This window comes from Mustela nigripes, chromosome 14 (assembly GCF_022355385.1).
Source record: "Mustela nigripes isolate SB6536 chromosome 14, MUSNIG.SB6536, whole genome shotgun sequence".
Taxonomy (NCBI): Eukaryota; Metazoa; Chordata; class Mammalia; order Carnivora; family Mustelidae; genus Mustela; species Mustela nigripes.
In genome coordinates this window covers 25,043,908-25,057,466 of record NC_081570.1, presented here as the reverse complement: position 1 = coordinate 25,057,466, position 13,559 = coordinate 25,043,908, and the positions used below count along the sequence as shown (strand labels likewise).

Sequence of the window (13,559 nt, the reverse complement as noted above, 5' to 3'; positions counted from 1 at the left end):
CCCAGAGGTCTTCATTTGGACCCTGCAGATCCCCCCTCCCCCTCCTTCTCTGGTTTCCTTAACTAGCTAATTCCTTGCAGCTCCCACAACCATTTCCTGCAAAAGAAAAGAATTGATGTCCACTGACCAGGCTGTATTCATGCTCTAGCCCTGTATCTTAGGTGACTCTGACATCACCTCAGCTGGAGTGTCAGTGGCCCTAACCCCTCATGGTTGGCTCCCCATGGAACACTAATCACAGTCACTTTGGCTGAGGATGAACAGAGAGCAAGTGTGGGCCCCTGGTAGGCTCATCTGTGAGCCAACCAACCCTATGGGATGAGTGTTTGCACAGAGCCCGGCATGGAGCCTGGCACAAAGTGGGGACTCTGTGCATGACAGTCCCCTCCCTTCAGCCTTTCTTTTGAGTCTTGGAAGAATTGATTGGACAGTGATAGAGATTTGAGGCATAGCGTAAGAATGGTCACACTCCTCTTGGAGCAGACCAGTGCTGCTGCATGACCTTACTAAGGGGACTAACCTGCAGAGGGCCAGCTCTAGGTCAAGAGTCCTAACCCGGGTTTGTGGCCGGCTGGGCAGTGCCTTCCTGAACTTAAATTTGTTCAATCTTGCCTGTGTGTGTAGTCATTTAGGGGAAATTACTGTTGCTTCCTTTGGATTCTCAGAGGGGTTCATGACTTGGGAAGGGATCAGAAACTGCTGCTGTAAGGGAGCACCCAAACACTGGCATGACCCCATACCCTCCTCCATGCTGTCCTCATTGTCACAGCACAGTGTGGGGGCACAGTGGAAGAGATGGAGGGGGTGATCCTGAGCCCCGGCTTCCCCGGCAACTACCCCAGCAACATGGACTGTTCCTGGAAGATAGCACTCCCCGTGGGCTTTGGTAAGTCTGCACACCCAGGCCCTTGGTGACCCTTCATTATGACTTTGACCAAGGTAGTAGAGCACCCCACCTCTCTACTTCCTCATCTTCCTCATCTGTTGACCTCTGGTACAATTGTGAAGACCAGTTAAGGATGCTAGGAATGAACACTTTGGGAACATAAAATATAGGGAAAATCTGAAAGATTGCCATTATTATTATTATTATCTGAGTAATGAGCTAAAATTCAGGACTGCAGAATGAGAAATTACTCAGGAGTGGCTGAAAAAGAATTTAAAAAGTCTTTAACAGAGACTGGACCTCAAATTGTGCTTTTAACTTCAATATCCAATTTCTCATACTAATTAAATTATATAGCCAAGGTCAATATGATATAGACTTTGCATTCTTTATATGCACATTCTGGCTGGTATTAAAGAGTGGGAGTTTTGGCGTGTGTGTGTGTGTGTGTGTGTGTGTGTGTGTGTGTGTGTAGATGGAGTATGCCAGGCATGGGGGTTGGTGGGGTGTGGAGGACATCAGTCTGGGTACAAAATTTAATTGCTGATGATTCATTCCTGACTGGGGATATAATTTAACCCCAACATCTCTGTTGAAGAGATAAAAGCTCTGTGGTGATGTGGAGCTGATGGGTCATCTTGCCTGAGTCACCTCCCTGCTCCCAGGGACAGAACGTCCTGTGGGGATGGCTCCTGCACAGGCCTGTGGTCTCCCAGTCTATGACCTCAGGAATGAAAACCACCTCTTTTTATTCTGAACTATTCAGCCAAGACTGGGTCTTCTGATAGAGAAGGGGCTTTCAGGAGAAAGGGACTGAACTGGCCTGCTTTAAATCTATTCTGAGGGAAGGAGAGGAGTTGGTGACCTTTCAGAGGATGGAGTCTCATACTTTGTACCATCTTCTGGAGGAACCTGGGGGTACGTAATCAGGGTACAAAATGATGAGCGCTTTGGCAGCCTTGGGGAACTCCAGATTTTAGAGATTGAGGGAAGAGGAGCTAGGAGACCCCATAGCCCTGCACCCAGGCATGGACCACAAGAATATCAGATGATAGAGCAATAGAGATAGAGAGAGACAGATAGAGATGGAGAGTTGGAGGGAGCACAACATCCAAAGGAAATCAGAAGTTTAAGTGGGAGGTACATCACTGTTCTTGTTAGTCCTGATGTTCAGCCACCAGAGCTCTCTAACTCTAAGGCCTGGGTGCTTATTCAGCCTCTGGAGAACAAGCCCTCTGCAGGGTGCAATCACAGAAGTCCTTGCTTTCAAGTGAATGTTGGACTCCAGTGAGGACCTGAGCATGGCACCTGGTTTCAGTGTGTACAGAACATCTGCATTTACAAGATGTTACCACCAGATGGCAGTAGTGAAGCCCACGCCTTTCCCCACCCATTCAATTCAGAAATCTGGCATCCCGGAAGAGCCCCTTTGATGAACACGCTGCCCACGGTGCTGGGATGATGCGTAGGCTGTAGACCGCATGTCCTAAAGTGTTCACTGCACAATTATCAGTGATTTGGAAATGTGATCTGCATGTTCATTAATAGGGTAGTGAATAGTGTGGTTGGATAATTCATAAAATAAAATTATAGACCTTGAAAAGCACAATATTGAATAAAAAAGCTTATAAAACCTCCTGTGCAGTATAACAACGTGAATGTACATGTTTGAGACAAACAAATCAAACATATATTTAAGAATCTAAAACCATGAACTGGAAAAGTATCTTCCCGATCCATGAGTGACCCTCAAATGGGAGAGAGCAGGAGATATGAAGGGTCTTCAATGTTGTAAATCAAATCTTTAATTTTTAATAATTTTAAATAAAAATTTATTTAATTAGATGCAAAAAAAATCACACCTATGTCTCCATTTATGTAAATTAGAAGCTACAGGTGATAAATGTTTAAAAGGTTAAAGTCCATCTGTAACCCCACTATGCAGAGATAATACTTATAGCTTAGTCGTCACCAATCAAATGTAACCCCTGTGAAGACAAGGGCCTGATAGATATTGTTCATCCCTGAGCAGTGCCTATCACAGCCCTGATGCACAGCAAATCCTCAGTAAATATTATTAGTGAATCTGATATTCATATCAATGAACATTCTTCTGGGTTTTTAGTACCAAAATTAGAATTATATAGTACATACTACTTTGCAACTAGGTTTTCACAATCAACATAATGGATATTTTCTTATGCACAATAAATACATTTCCTCAATATAATTTAGGGACGTCTCAGCTATAAACAAATATCAATCTTCCCATCTCCATTCTTCAGAGTATATCACTATGTAAGTTAAGGGCTTAATCAGATCCATTTAACCTATTGGGTTGTTAGGAGATCTTGATTAATCCAGTAAGATCCCAAAGCATAAACTTCACTGACAATGTATTTTTCTAATTTCTGAATTATCGTAAGTATTCTAGAAGATACCAGTACTGAAGTTCATGTCTTTTGATTAGGTATAGTTATTTTTAAGTGGTGATATTTTTAAGTAAAAAGTTTATTTTAGCAAAGTTATCTTTGTATTGCTAGTAGGGCTAGGAACTACAAATCAATTGTTAGCCCTGAGCTTTGTTTTCAGTAAAATAAAATGGACTCGGAACAGAGCTCTGGAATGATCGATGCCCTTCATTCTGAGCAAATAGTGTATTTTTAAGTTCAATCCTGCATCAAGACAAAAGACTGGACTGGATGGTGTCTCCCCAAACTATGTTCTGGCAATCTCAGTTGAGGGGGAAGCCAGTAGTAGGGATGCATGAGGTCTGGCAGGAAAGGCTTCCATGAGGCCACATGTTTGAAGCAGGACTCTATTGCTTTGGGCACTGTCTGCCTCTATCTTGCTCCCAGGGGCTCACATCCAGTTCCTGAACTTCTCCACCGAGCCCAACCATGACTTCATAGAGATCCGGAATGGCCCCTACGAGACCAGCCGCATGATGGGCAGATTCAGTGGTAGCGAGCTTCCAGGCTCCCTACTCTCTACATCCCACGAGACCACTCTGTATTTCCACAGCGACCACTCCCAGAACAGGCCAGGATTCAAGCTGGAGTATCAGGGTAAGGACCCAGAGTGCCCGTAGCCTTCTGCACATCCCCTCCTGCCCATCCTCTTCTCTTACCCACATCCACTGTATTCCCAGCCTTCTACTTAGGGGGAGAGAGAACACAGGGAGGGCTGAGGGGTGGTGGGCAGGCCTATAGATGCAGGCTCCCCTTTGGTGGCATATCTCTCCGGCCCCATGAAGATATCTAACCCCCTTGACAAGGTTTTTCCAGGATTAAGGCCCGACAGCACCATCGGCCTTCTGTCCAGATCCAGCTGCCAACAATTTTCCCTGAACGTTCCCATAGGACATCCCTGAGTGGCCAGATGGCCACTTCCCCTCAGCCTTGATAGGCTTACTTAGTCTCTCTGAATCCTCCTCTAAGTGTCAGGCCCAAATTATCCTCAGCAAAGCTCCTTTTATCTCATGATGGAGGATTCTGGTAACAACCCAGGAGTGCCCCTTGAGCCTTCACAATGAGATAAGTCCATTAACTCCCACACAGGGTTTCCTGACTATGCTCACTGGGGCTCTGCCTTGCTGAGGTGAAATCCTGTGATAGGACCCCCTCCTCCTGGCACGCTTTCCCTGGAACAAGCCCAATCCATTCCCTTCTCCTGTGTGAGGGGCCATCACCTGGGGCTATGCAGATTATTCCCGATCTGTGCCACTCTATGCCGTGGCCCTAGGTAGGCCCAACATCTCCCTCGGATGCCTCCCTACTGTGACTGACTGAACCATTTATGCTAAACTCTTTTTCCAGATTCTTCCACCAACTTTTTTTTTCATAATTTTGGACTTTTTTCCAATCTAATACATGCTAATAAAAAATTAAATCATTATAGATGTTTTTGTGAGTACATCATAGAAAGTCAAAATTTTCCCATAATCCCATCTCCAACCCCACCTTATGCAGAGATGACCAACTTCTAAGTTTGTTTTCCCCATTTTTTCTGTATGTATGTTAATGTAATTCTATTATTATATGTTAACCAAAATTGTATCGTGCTAAAAATACTGCTTTTGCAATTTTCTTTTTTAAAGTGAAGTTTTGATTATATTCACAAACACACTCACCTTGTTAAAAAGAAAGAAAGAGGGGGAGGGAAGGAGGGAGGAAGGACAAAGGGAAGGAAGAAATCAAAGCATTACAGGTAAGGCCAAGCTTTCTCTGTCTACAGCTTCCAAACCAGGCTTATTTCCCAGAAGTAAACACTGTTGCTTTAACATGATCTTTCCCGGTCTTTTTCCACATGTTAATATACATATGTTATAGGTATCTGTGAGGATATATAATGTTTCATGAAATTTTTGGTTGTGTTTCCTATATAAATCTATAGAATGCTCTATTTACATAATGCTCTGATACTTGGCTTTTTTCATCCCTTGTCAGAGGTGAATACTGGATTTTGGTTTGTCATTTAGGGAAAGCCTTCAAGGGTTATTCTACGAGGTAGGCACCGTTGGACCAGTTACATGGGCACTGCCTCCTCAGAAGGAGCTTCGGCCGGTCTGGCTGGGCTTGCCCTGACCTGGGTCACCTCAGGAGGAGGAGCTGGGCCTCTCACGCCAGTGAAGCGGCAGGGAGAAGCAGTGCTTTTACCAGAGAGTGCTGGCTCCTTCCTGATAGTAACAAAGCTGCCTCACCCAGTGACGCAGTCTGTGGGCTTGTCACAGAGGCCAGCCCTAACCAAAAGTGTTCGTGCCTATTAAGCACACACAGTTTCAGCGGGTGGTGTGGGCTGTCAGATGCATCATGATACATCAGATGGCCATGTTTTGTCACAGGAGAGACTCAGGCCCACATATGTGGTCAACATTTCCTGCTGAGGCAGATGCAAGCCTCTCTCAGGCTTCTCCTGTATCTTAGTTTGCTAGGGCTGTGGTAACCAAGTACCATGGACTGGAGGGCTTAAACAGCACACATTTCTTCTCTCACCGTTCTGGAGGCTGAAGTCCCAAAATCAGGGTGTCAGTAGGGTTGACCTCCTTCTGAGGGCTGTGAGGGAGAGTCTGTTCTCACTTCTGGCAGTTTACTGGCAGTCTGGATTTCCTTGGCTTATAGAAACATCACCCCCATCTCTGGCTTCAAATCCTTGTTATGTCTCCAAGTTTGCCCTTTTTATAAGGACACCAGTCGAATTGGATTAAGGCCCTCCCTAATGACCTCATTTAAATTAAGGTGAAATGACAAAGATCCTCTCTCTAAATAAGGTCACATTCTGAGGTACTAGGAGTTAGGACTTCAACGTATGAATTTGGGCAGGGGCCACAATTCAACTCACAGCACCTCTGACAGGCCCACATGCTCTCCCCATGGCTTCTCCTATTGGATAAATCCAAGTACTGATGACACCACCATAGTGGCAGAGGCAGCTTCTTGGGGGCCTACCCACATACACTGTGCCCTCACCTCTATGATGGGCACAGCCCTGCCCCCTGAGTCCATGTGATGGGAACAGAAACTCATGGTTTTCCCATGTGATATGCCAACTTGTCCCTATAAGAATTGTCCCCCTGAGTCCCTTGGACTTCACTGACTTCTCCCTGTAGAAGCGACCTACCTACTTCCACAGAGCCCTGGTCTTGAGCTCAGCCCCTCTCACACTCACTGAGGCTTCCAAGACACAGGCCAACACCATGGGCCAGCCATCCTCTCTGTGACGTGCCCATTACTCACGCTGGAGCTTCACATGTTCAGAGGCCCACTCCTCCTTTGAGGATGTTCCCTTGATGGGGGAAGCTAGGCCCAAGGGCAGCAGAGTTCTAGATATGCCTTTAGATGCCCAACACCTACATTAGGAGTTGGTCCAACTATATAATAGGCCCAGAGGTGTCTACTCTATGGTGGGCCCACCTCCTTCCACTCACATTTTACCTTCATGACTTGGTAGGTGTTCCCCTTGAGGTTTCCCTCAGGTCACTGGCCCAGCTGCTCCCTCGGTGCCTGCTGGAGCTCCACAGACATAATGATGCCTATCAGCCCACACTTGGTGTCAGGGCAGCTGCTCCCCTTCAGGCTTGACCTGGACTTCCATTAGGCTTCTCCGTCTGTGGTGGTCCCCGCCCCTGGGACTGGGTTGTCTCTAATGTGAGAGACCCAGATCCTCCCACAGAGGCCTCCTAATGTATGACAGACCCAAATAGTTCTCCCTGCCCAACTTGCCTACTTACACCCTCCTTAGCCCTACGGAGCTGTACCTTGTACACAAGCTCTGACCACTCACCCCAGGTTTTCCTTTATGAAAAGACCTGTTTCCAAAAGGGCCACCTGTCCCCACTGAGACATTTCTATTGAGCAGGCCCATCTCCCTGCAGTCCCACAACTTTCTCTGAGGAAATCCAACTCCTTACTTTTTCTCAGAATTCCTCCGTTAGACACTCTGAACTTCCTAGGATGGAGTTCTCTTCTCTTTTCCCAGGTAGACATTCCCATAAAATTGTTACTAACAGCTTAAGCCACTCTTACCGGGCCACTCAGTTGGATAGGCTTAACTTTATACCATTAAAACTTTTCAGATCACGGGCGCCTGGGTGGCTCAGTGTGTTAAGCTGCTGCCTTCGGCTCAGGTCATGATCTCAAGCAGGGAGTCTGCTTCCCCCTCTCTCTCTGCCTGCCTCTCTGCCTACTTGTGATCTCTCTCTGTCAAATAAATAAATAAAATCTTAAAAAAGAAAAAAACTTTTCAGATCATGATTATAAAGAACTTTTAGCAAAATGAGACACATAATTGTTCCAAAATGTTAGGCATCATTTTTCGTATTTTAATAATATGAATATTTTAATAATTTTAATAATATTAATATTTGCAATTGTGGCACTTTGTTAAAAATTGTATCTGTTCCCACCATAGCATCTCCGTCTGGGACAAACCCAGGAGCCCTTCTTTAGGAAAGCTAATGATTCTGCCCTTTAGAGTTCATCTCTGCCAATAGGCCCACCTTTTCCCTTAGAAGCTTCGTCCGGTAAACAGGCTCTGAGATTTTTCTCAGTTTGAAAACAGTCCAGGTACTCTCCCTTAAATGTCTCTTTTTCTTAAAAGCTCAGCTCCTTCTGTATGAGACGGGTCCTATAAGGGACTCTCCATCAGGCTGCTCCTGGCTTCTGATGTGCAGCCACTCTTTCCTGGCTACTCACCATCACTGGGTCCGCAGCTTCCCCCACCCCAGGCTTCTCATTAGAGGCCTAGGCCATCCATTCAGTCAGCTCCCTGGGCAGTTCCCTGCTTTTCTACTAAGACCTTAATTTGCCAGATTGCCTAAACCGCTGCTGCTGAAAGGGCCACGTGTCTCCGTTGGCCAACCAGCCTGCCCGCTCCCGCCATAGCTGCTTGATTTTTTTGACACACCCAGTGACCTTGTTGATTTCCCAGTGATACCTGCCTGGTTCCTCCTGCTGAGGCCTCCCGCAGTGAGACAGTGAATGGAAATACACAACACAGTCACGGGCACAGTCCCAGAGGGCGGGCTTGGGAAATGTCGGCTTCGTGATCACTGTTATTTATATTGTTATTACACATAATGAATGCATCCACTTCCATGGAGCGTTCATTTGATCTCAACTCCCACTGAGAATTTCCACTCTCGGAATGCTCCGTCTACCCCACTGCCAATTTCCTGTGTAGGATGGGCCCGACTCTGGCTACACAGCTGTTCTTTTTTCTGTGGATCCGATTAATCAGAGTCTGTGCTCTGTACACGTGCTCAGCAAACCCAAACCCCTCAGTGACCTCTCTCTGTCAGACACGTCAAGTACTTCCATGAAGGCGTCTCCTTTTTGAGCTGGGCTCACCTATTCTCACGGAAACAGCTTTCTTGCCCTTTAGAGAGGCTTCCTTGTCTTACAGGCACACACATTCTTTTTCATCCATTGATTCCCTCCGGAAAGTTTCTCTCCCAGCCACAGGCTTGGCTTACTCCCACCAAGTTCCTCTGTCTTGAAAGGCTATCATTTCTCAGAGTCAGAAAGACCCCACTCAGGTTCTTCCCTGACTGCTTTCTGTGTCTGTGATCTAGAACCTGGTTGTTATGGTTAAATGAGATGATCCATGTGAAAGAACTGAGGTCACTGCCCAGCCCCAAGCAGGTGCTCAGCGAACAAGGGTTCAACGTAGCCTTGTCTTCCTTGAGCCTCCTTTTCCCACGGAGACAGTAATAACAGGGAACATTTATTGAGCTCTTACTGTGTGCCAGGATTCCGCAAAGAGCTATGCATATATTGGCCCACTTAATTCTCCCAGTAACAATTTTCTAAATAAGAAACCTGAGGCATAGAAATGTTAAATGTCTAGCCCAGAGCCAACAACTGGTAAATAACAAGGGTCCATCTGAGTCCAAGTCTTGGTGCTTGACACTATGTGGACTCTGATGCTTCTATAGTCTGATTGAGGAGAAAATGTCCAGAGAGAATAAAGTGACCTTCTCTCCTGATCTCTTCCAGCCTATGAACTTCAAGAGTGCCCAGACCCAGAGCCCTTTGCCAATGGCATTGTGAGGGGAGCTGGCTATAATGTTGGACAATCAGTGACCTTTGAGTGCCTCCCAGGATATCAACTGACTGGCCACCCTGTTCTCACATGTCAACATGGCACCAACCGGAACTGGGACCACCCTCTACCCAGGTGTGAAGGTATGTCCCTCCCTCATCCCTGGTGATTCTTCCTAAGGAGACTGATTCAGAGTACTCCCATGCTCCCTGGAATCACCCATGCCGGGGAGTCTAGGCAAACCTTGTCCATCCTGTTTTCATATGGAAGGGACCCACCCTATCCAGGGAAAGAGTCCTGGGGACAGACCTCTGGGCCCAAGCTGGGGAGAACCTGGAGGAGAAGTTGGCCACAGCCAAGGGAATACCTACTCAGCCCTTGGAAAGAGCCAACCCATCAGAAGGGAAGACGCTGTAATCTTAATCTCTTTCCTGAGATCTGCACCTGTATATCCAATACTTACTAAAGAGCTTCACTTATCCAGAGGCATCTAAATCCTAATATACTCAAAATTAAAGTCATCATCTTTGCGCATGGGAAGTCCTCATTAGTGAAGGGCACCTCTAGTCACCTGGTAACTCGGCCCTTATTTGGCACCCCTCCTTCTCGTCTATCTGATTTACTCACCGAGTCTTGATAATTCTACACCCTGATTACCTTTCAGATGCAACCACTTCTCTCCATCCACTGCCTCTGCCTTTATCCCCACCACCACTTGGACAAGGCTCCTCGCCGGTCTCCCAGCCTTTGGTCATGCGCTACTCAATCCATTTTTCCCAGCGTAGGCAGTGTGAGACTTTAAGCCATCAACACACTCCAGACCCTCCCCTGCTCAGATACCAGCAAGGCATCCCCATTTCCCTTGGGGCAAATTCCATACCCCTTCGTGTAGCGCTCCATGTCCCTCCGGGCCTGCATACCTCCGGGTATTCTCCACTCCATAGATTTTTAGGTCCAGCTAAGCTGAAGTGCTTTAGCTGTCCCAGGGCACCATGTTCTCTTGCGTCTAGTTCTTAGCACACACTGTCCCTCCCTTATGGAACATCGCTCTTCTCTCTTGCCTTGTCTACTTAGCCTTGTCTAAATGGGACCAACACCAAGAATCCTTCCCTACCCTCAAAAGACCAGGTGAGGGGCTCCCCCGTCGCTCCTGTGGCATTCCATGTTGACAACATGTCCCCCCTGCTCTGGCATCTACGGAGGCCAGTTGACTTACCTGTATCCCAGTGAGTGGGCTGTGAACAAAACCACGTGCCTTGGTACCCTTGCTCCCCTTGGTCTCCCCAGGCTATGCCTGACCCTGACACAGAGTGGATATTCAGTATTTATAGGAGGGATGGTGTGTCCCTGCAGACCCCTCTCAGGATGCATATGCATTCGTGGGAACCCTACCTTCTGCCTGGAGGCATTTGGATTCTTTCTCTTCACTCTGGTCTGCCACCCATCCAGATGACTGCTTGTTGCCTGTGCCCGCCAAATGCACTCATTATTCTGGACCGGAGTTGGTTTTTTGTTTGTTTATTTGTTTGTCCTTTTTTTTCCCTCCCTGATGACTAAATTGTAACATTATGGAGACTTCAAGGCCTCTCCATCCCCTTACCCAAAGCCTAGATCAGAGTGAGCCTAAAATTGGGTGTCACTTTTGGGGGACAGAGAAATAGGGAGAGAGGATAAGATCTAGGCCACAAATGCCGCCTTTGTGAGCTAAATGCCAGGCTGGACATTTTATATGCATCAGTTCACCTAACGGCCCCCCACAGTTCTCAAGGGGGATGCTCTTAGTTCCATTTTACAGGTGCAGGAAGAGAATAAACTCTTGTCTAAGGTCATCTAGTTAATAAATGGTTTAGCCGTGATTTGAACCCAACCTTAGCTTCATCACCAGAATCCTTATCTCTTAGGTTAATACCAAAGGTACCAGTCTGGGCCCTGGGTGGCTCAGTTGGTTAAACATCTGCCTTCAGCTCAGGTCATGATCCCAAGGTCTTGGGATCGAGTCCCACATCAGGCTCCCTGCTCAGTGGGGAATCTGCTTCTCCCTCTCCCTCTCCCTCTCCTCCCCACTGCTTGTGTGCTCTCTCTCGTGTGCTCTTGTTCTTGGTCAAATAAATAAAAAATTTCTTAAAAATCTTTTTAAAAAAAGAAAGTTAAAAAAAAATTACCACGCTAAGAATCTTAGAGCAAATAAAATGAGAGAAAGAAATAGTTTCATAATTTCATAGCTTATCCCAGCAATAGTACTACAGCCCTGACTGTGATATCTGTCCTCCACCCCATTCCTAGGAAGGGTGAGAGGAGAGCTTTAGTGCATCCTTCCTTCTGGGCAGGTCTCATCCACAGGAAGAATAGGGGGGCCAGGGGGTTGAGGCTGGCCAACAGAGTCACCTGCACTGAAGATCAGGGGCCAGATGGGGAGTGTGCAGGGTCTGGTGCAGGAAACTAATGAACAGTCGTCAGCCCCATCGCCTCTCCCGATCCCGCCTGACCTCCTCGGACAGGGTAATTTGTCCTGGGCGCTGGCACTTCATAAGGGAGTCATAAGGGAATTTTTTCTGGGGTGGGGGGGTCGATCTCCCACACTCATCTGTGTTTGTGTCCCCTCCCTGGCAGTCCCCTGTGGCGGGAATATCACCTCTTCCAATGGCACTGTGTACTCCCCTGGCTTCCCCAGTCCATACTCCAGCTCTCAGGACTGTGTCTGGCTGATCACCGTGCCCATTGGTCATGGCATCCGCCTCAACCTCAGCCTGCTGCAGACAGAGCCCTCTGGAGACTTCATCACCGTCTGGTAGGGCCAGCTGCCACATCGACAGCCAATTAGGGGCATTAGCTGGGTTCTAAACTGGGTTATTCAGTTTTTTGTCAGAAAACCAAGAGCTGAATGGTTGTAAATGGTGGTCAGCTTCCTGACTTTTGAATAAACATAGTAAATGAAGGCTCAGTTTCAATTACCCTCTGTGGCTCCTTGAAGGGAGAGGGATGGGAGGACAGTGGTCCAACCCGGAGTGCTACTAGGGGTCAGAGCACCAGTGGGTGGGTATGTGAATAGGAATGGTTGTAGATATAAACTTTTCTCATTTTTTCAAGAGTCCAAACCAAAATTCTACATTTACCTAAGATATGCTACCCAGACTAATGAAAGAGTTTTGGGGTAGAATTCTGTGAAGTCCCACTGGTCATCTCATTCTGAACCAGTATTGTCCAACACAATGTTGTGCAGTAATGGAAACAAACTGCTGTCCAGTACAGTAGCCCGTGGCTACAAGTGGCCACTGAGTACTTAAATGTGACTGGAGGGACTGAGGAACTGGTTTTTAAACTTTATTTAATTTTAATTCAGGTAAAGAGCCACATGGGGCCTAGTGGTTACCAGCTGACAGTTCTGCTCTGAGTGATAGAGTATCTTGGGTGACTTTACAATGGGAGTATGAATTACGAGTCAGTAAGTGTAGTCTCCTAAACAGCTCCTCCCAAACCACTGAATCTTTGGACAAATGTATAATTAAAGGATTCTTTTGTTTAGGGGTTATTGCCATTCTAGGAATCAGCAGGGGATAGTGGGCATCTTTTCCCAAAACTACAAGGGCTGAATAAGTGTAATCAGACTATCCTGGGTTAATTTCTAGTTTCCTTTACAAGACTGTAATTAAAAACAGATAGAAGGGACTAGATACATCTCCAGGAAAGAAAGACTTTGCCTAGAAAGGCAACCTGGGTATGTCTCTGTGTGGAGACAAGGAAGTGGGGCTGGCCTGGATAGCAGCATGAGCTTCCTGCCCGTCTTCCTCACCCCATCCTACTGCTGCTCAGACTGAGAGAACCTGCCCAGTGGCTCCTGCTTCTCAGCTGAGACTGTTACCCCCGGGAGCCCATTACAGAAGCTGGTGAAGAATCAGGTGAACGATGAGATATCACCTCACACCAGTCAGAATGGCTAAAATCAACAAGTCAGGAAATGACAGATGCTGGCGAGGATGCGGAGAAAGGGGAACCCTCCTACACTGTTGGTGGGAATGCAAGCTGGTGCAGCCACTCTGGAAAACAGCATGGAGGTTCCTCAAAATGTTGAAAATAGAACTGCCCTATGACCCAGCTTGCATTCCCACCAACAGTGTAGGAGGGTTCCCCTTTC

The 13,559-nt window shown here is 46.9% G+C and overlaps 1 protein-coding gene across 1 annotated transcript in view; it reads left to right on the top strand.

Annotated features, from left to right (window-relative positions):
• The window catches only part of CSMD2 (CUB and Sushi multiple domains 2), a 611,427-nt gene that overhangs the window by 504,517 nt on the left and 93,351 nt on the right, over positions 1–13,559 (top strand). The window contains exons 40-43 of the mRNA XM_059377195.1: positions 770–886; positions 3,745–3,954; positions 9,382–9,570; positions 12,038–12,215. Coding sequence (XP_059233178.1) covers positions 770–886; positions 3,745–3,954; positions 9,382–9,570; positions 12,038–12,215 — 694 coding nt within the window. The remainder of the gene's footprint in view (positions 1–769; positions 887–3,744; positions 3,955–9,381; positions 9,571–12,037; positions 12,216–13,559) is intronic.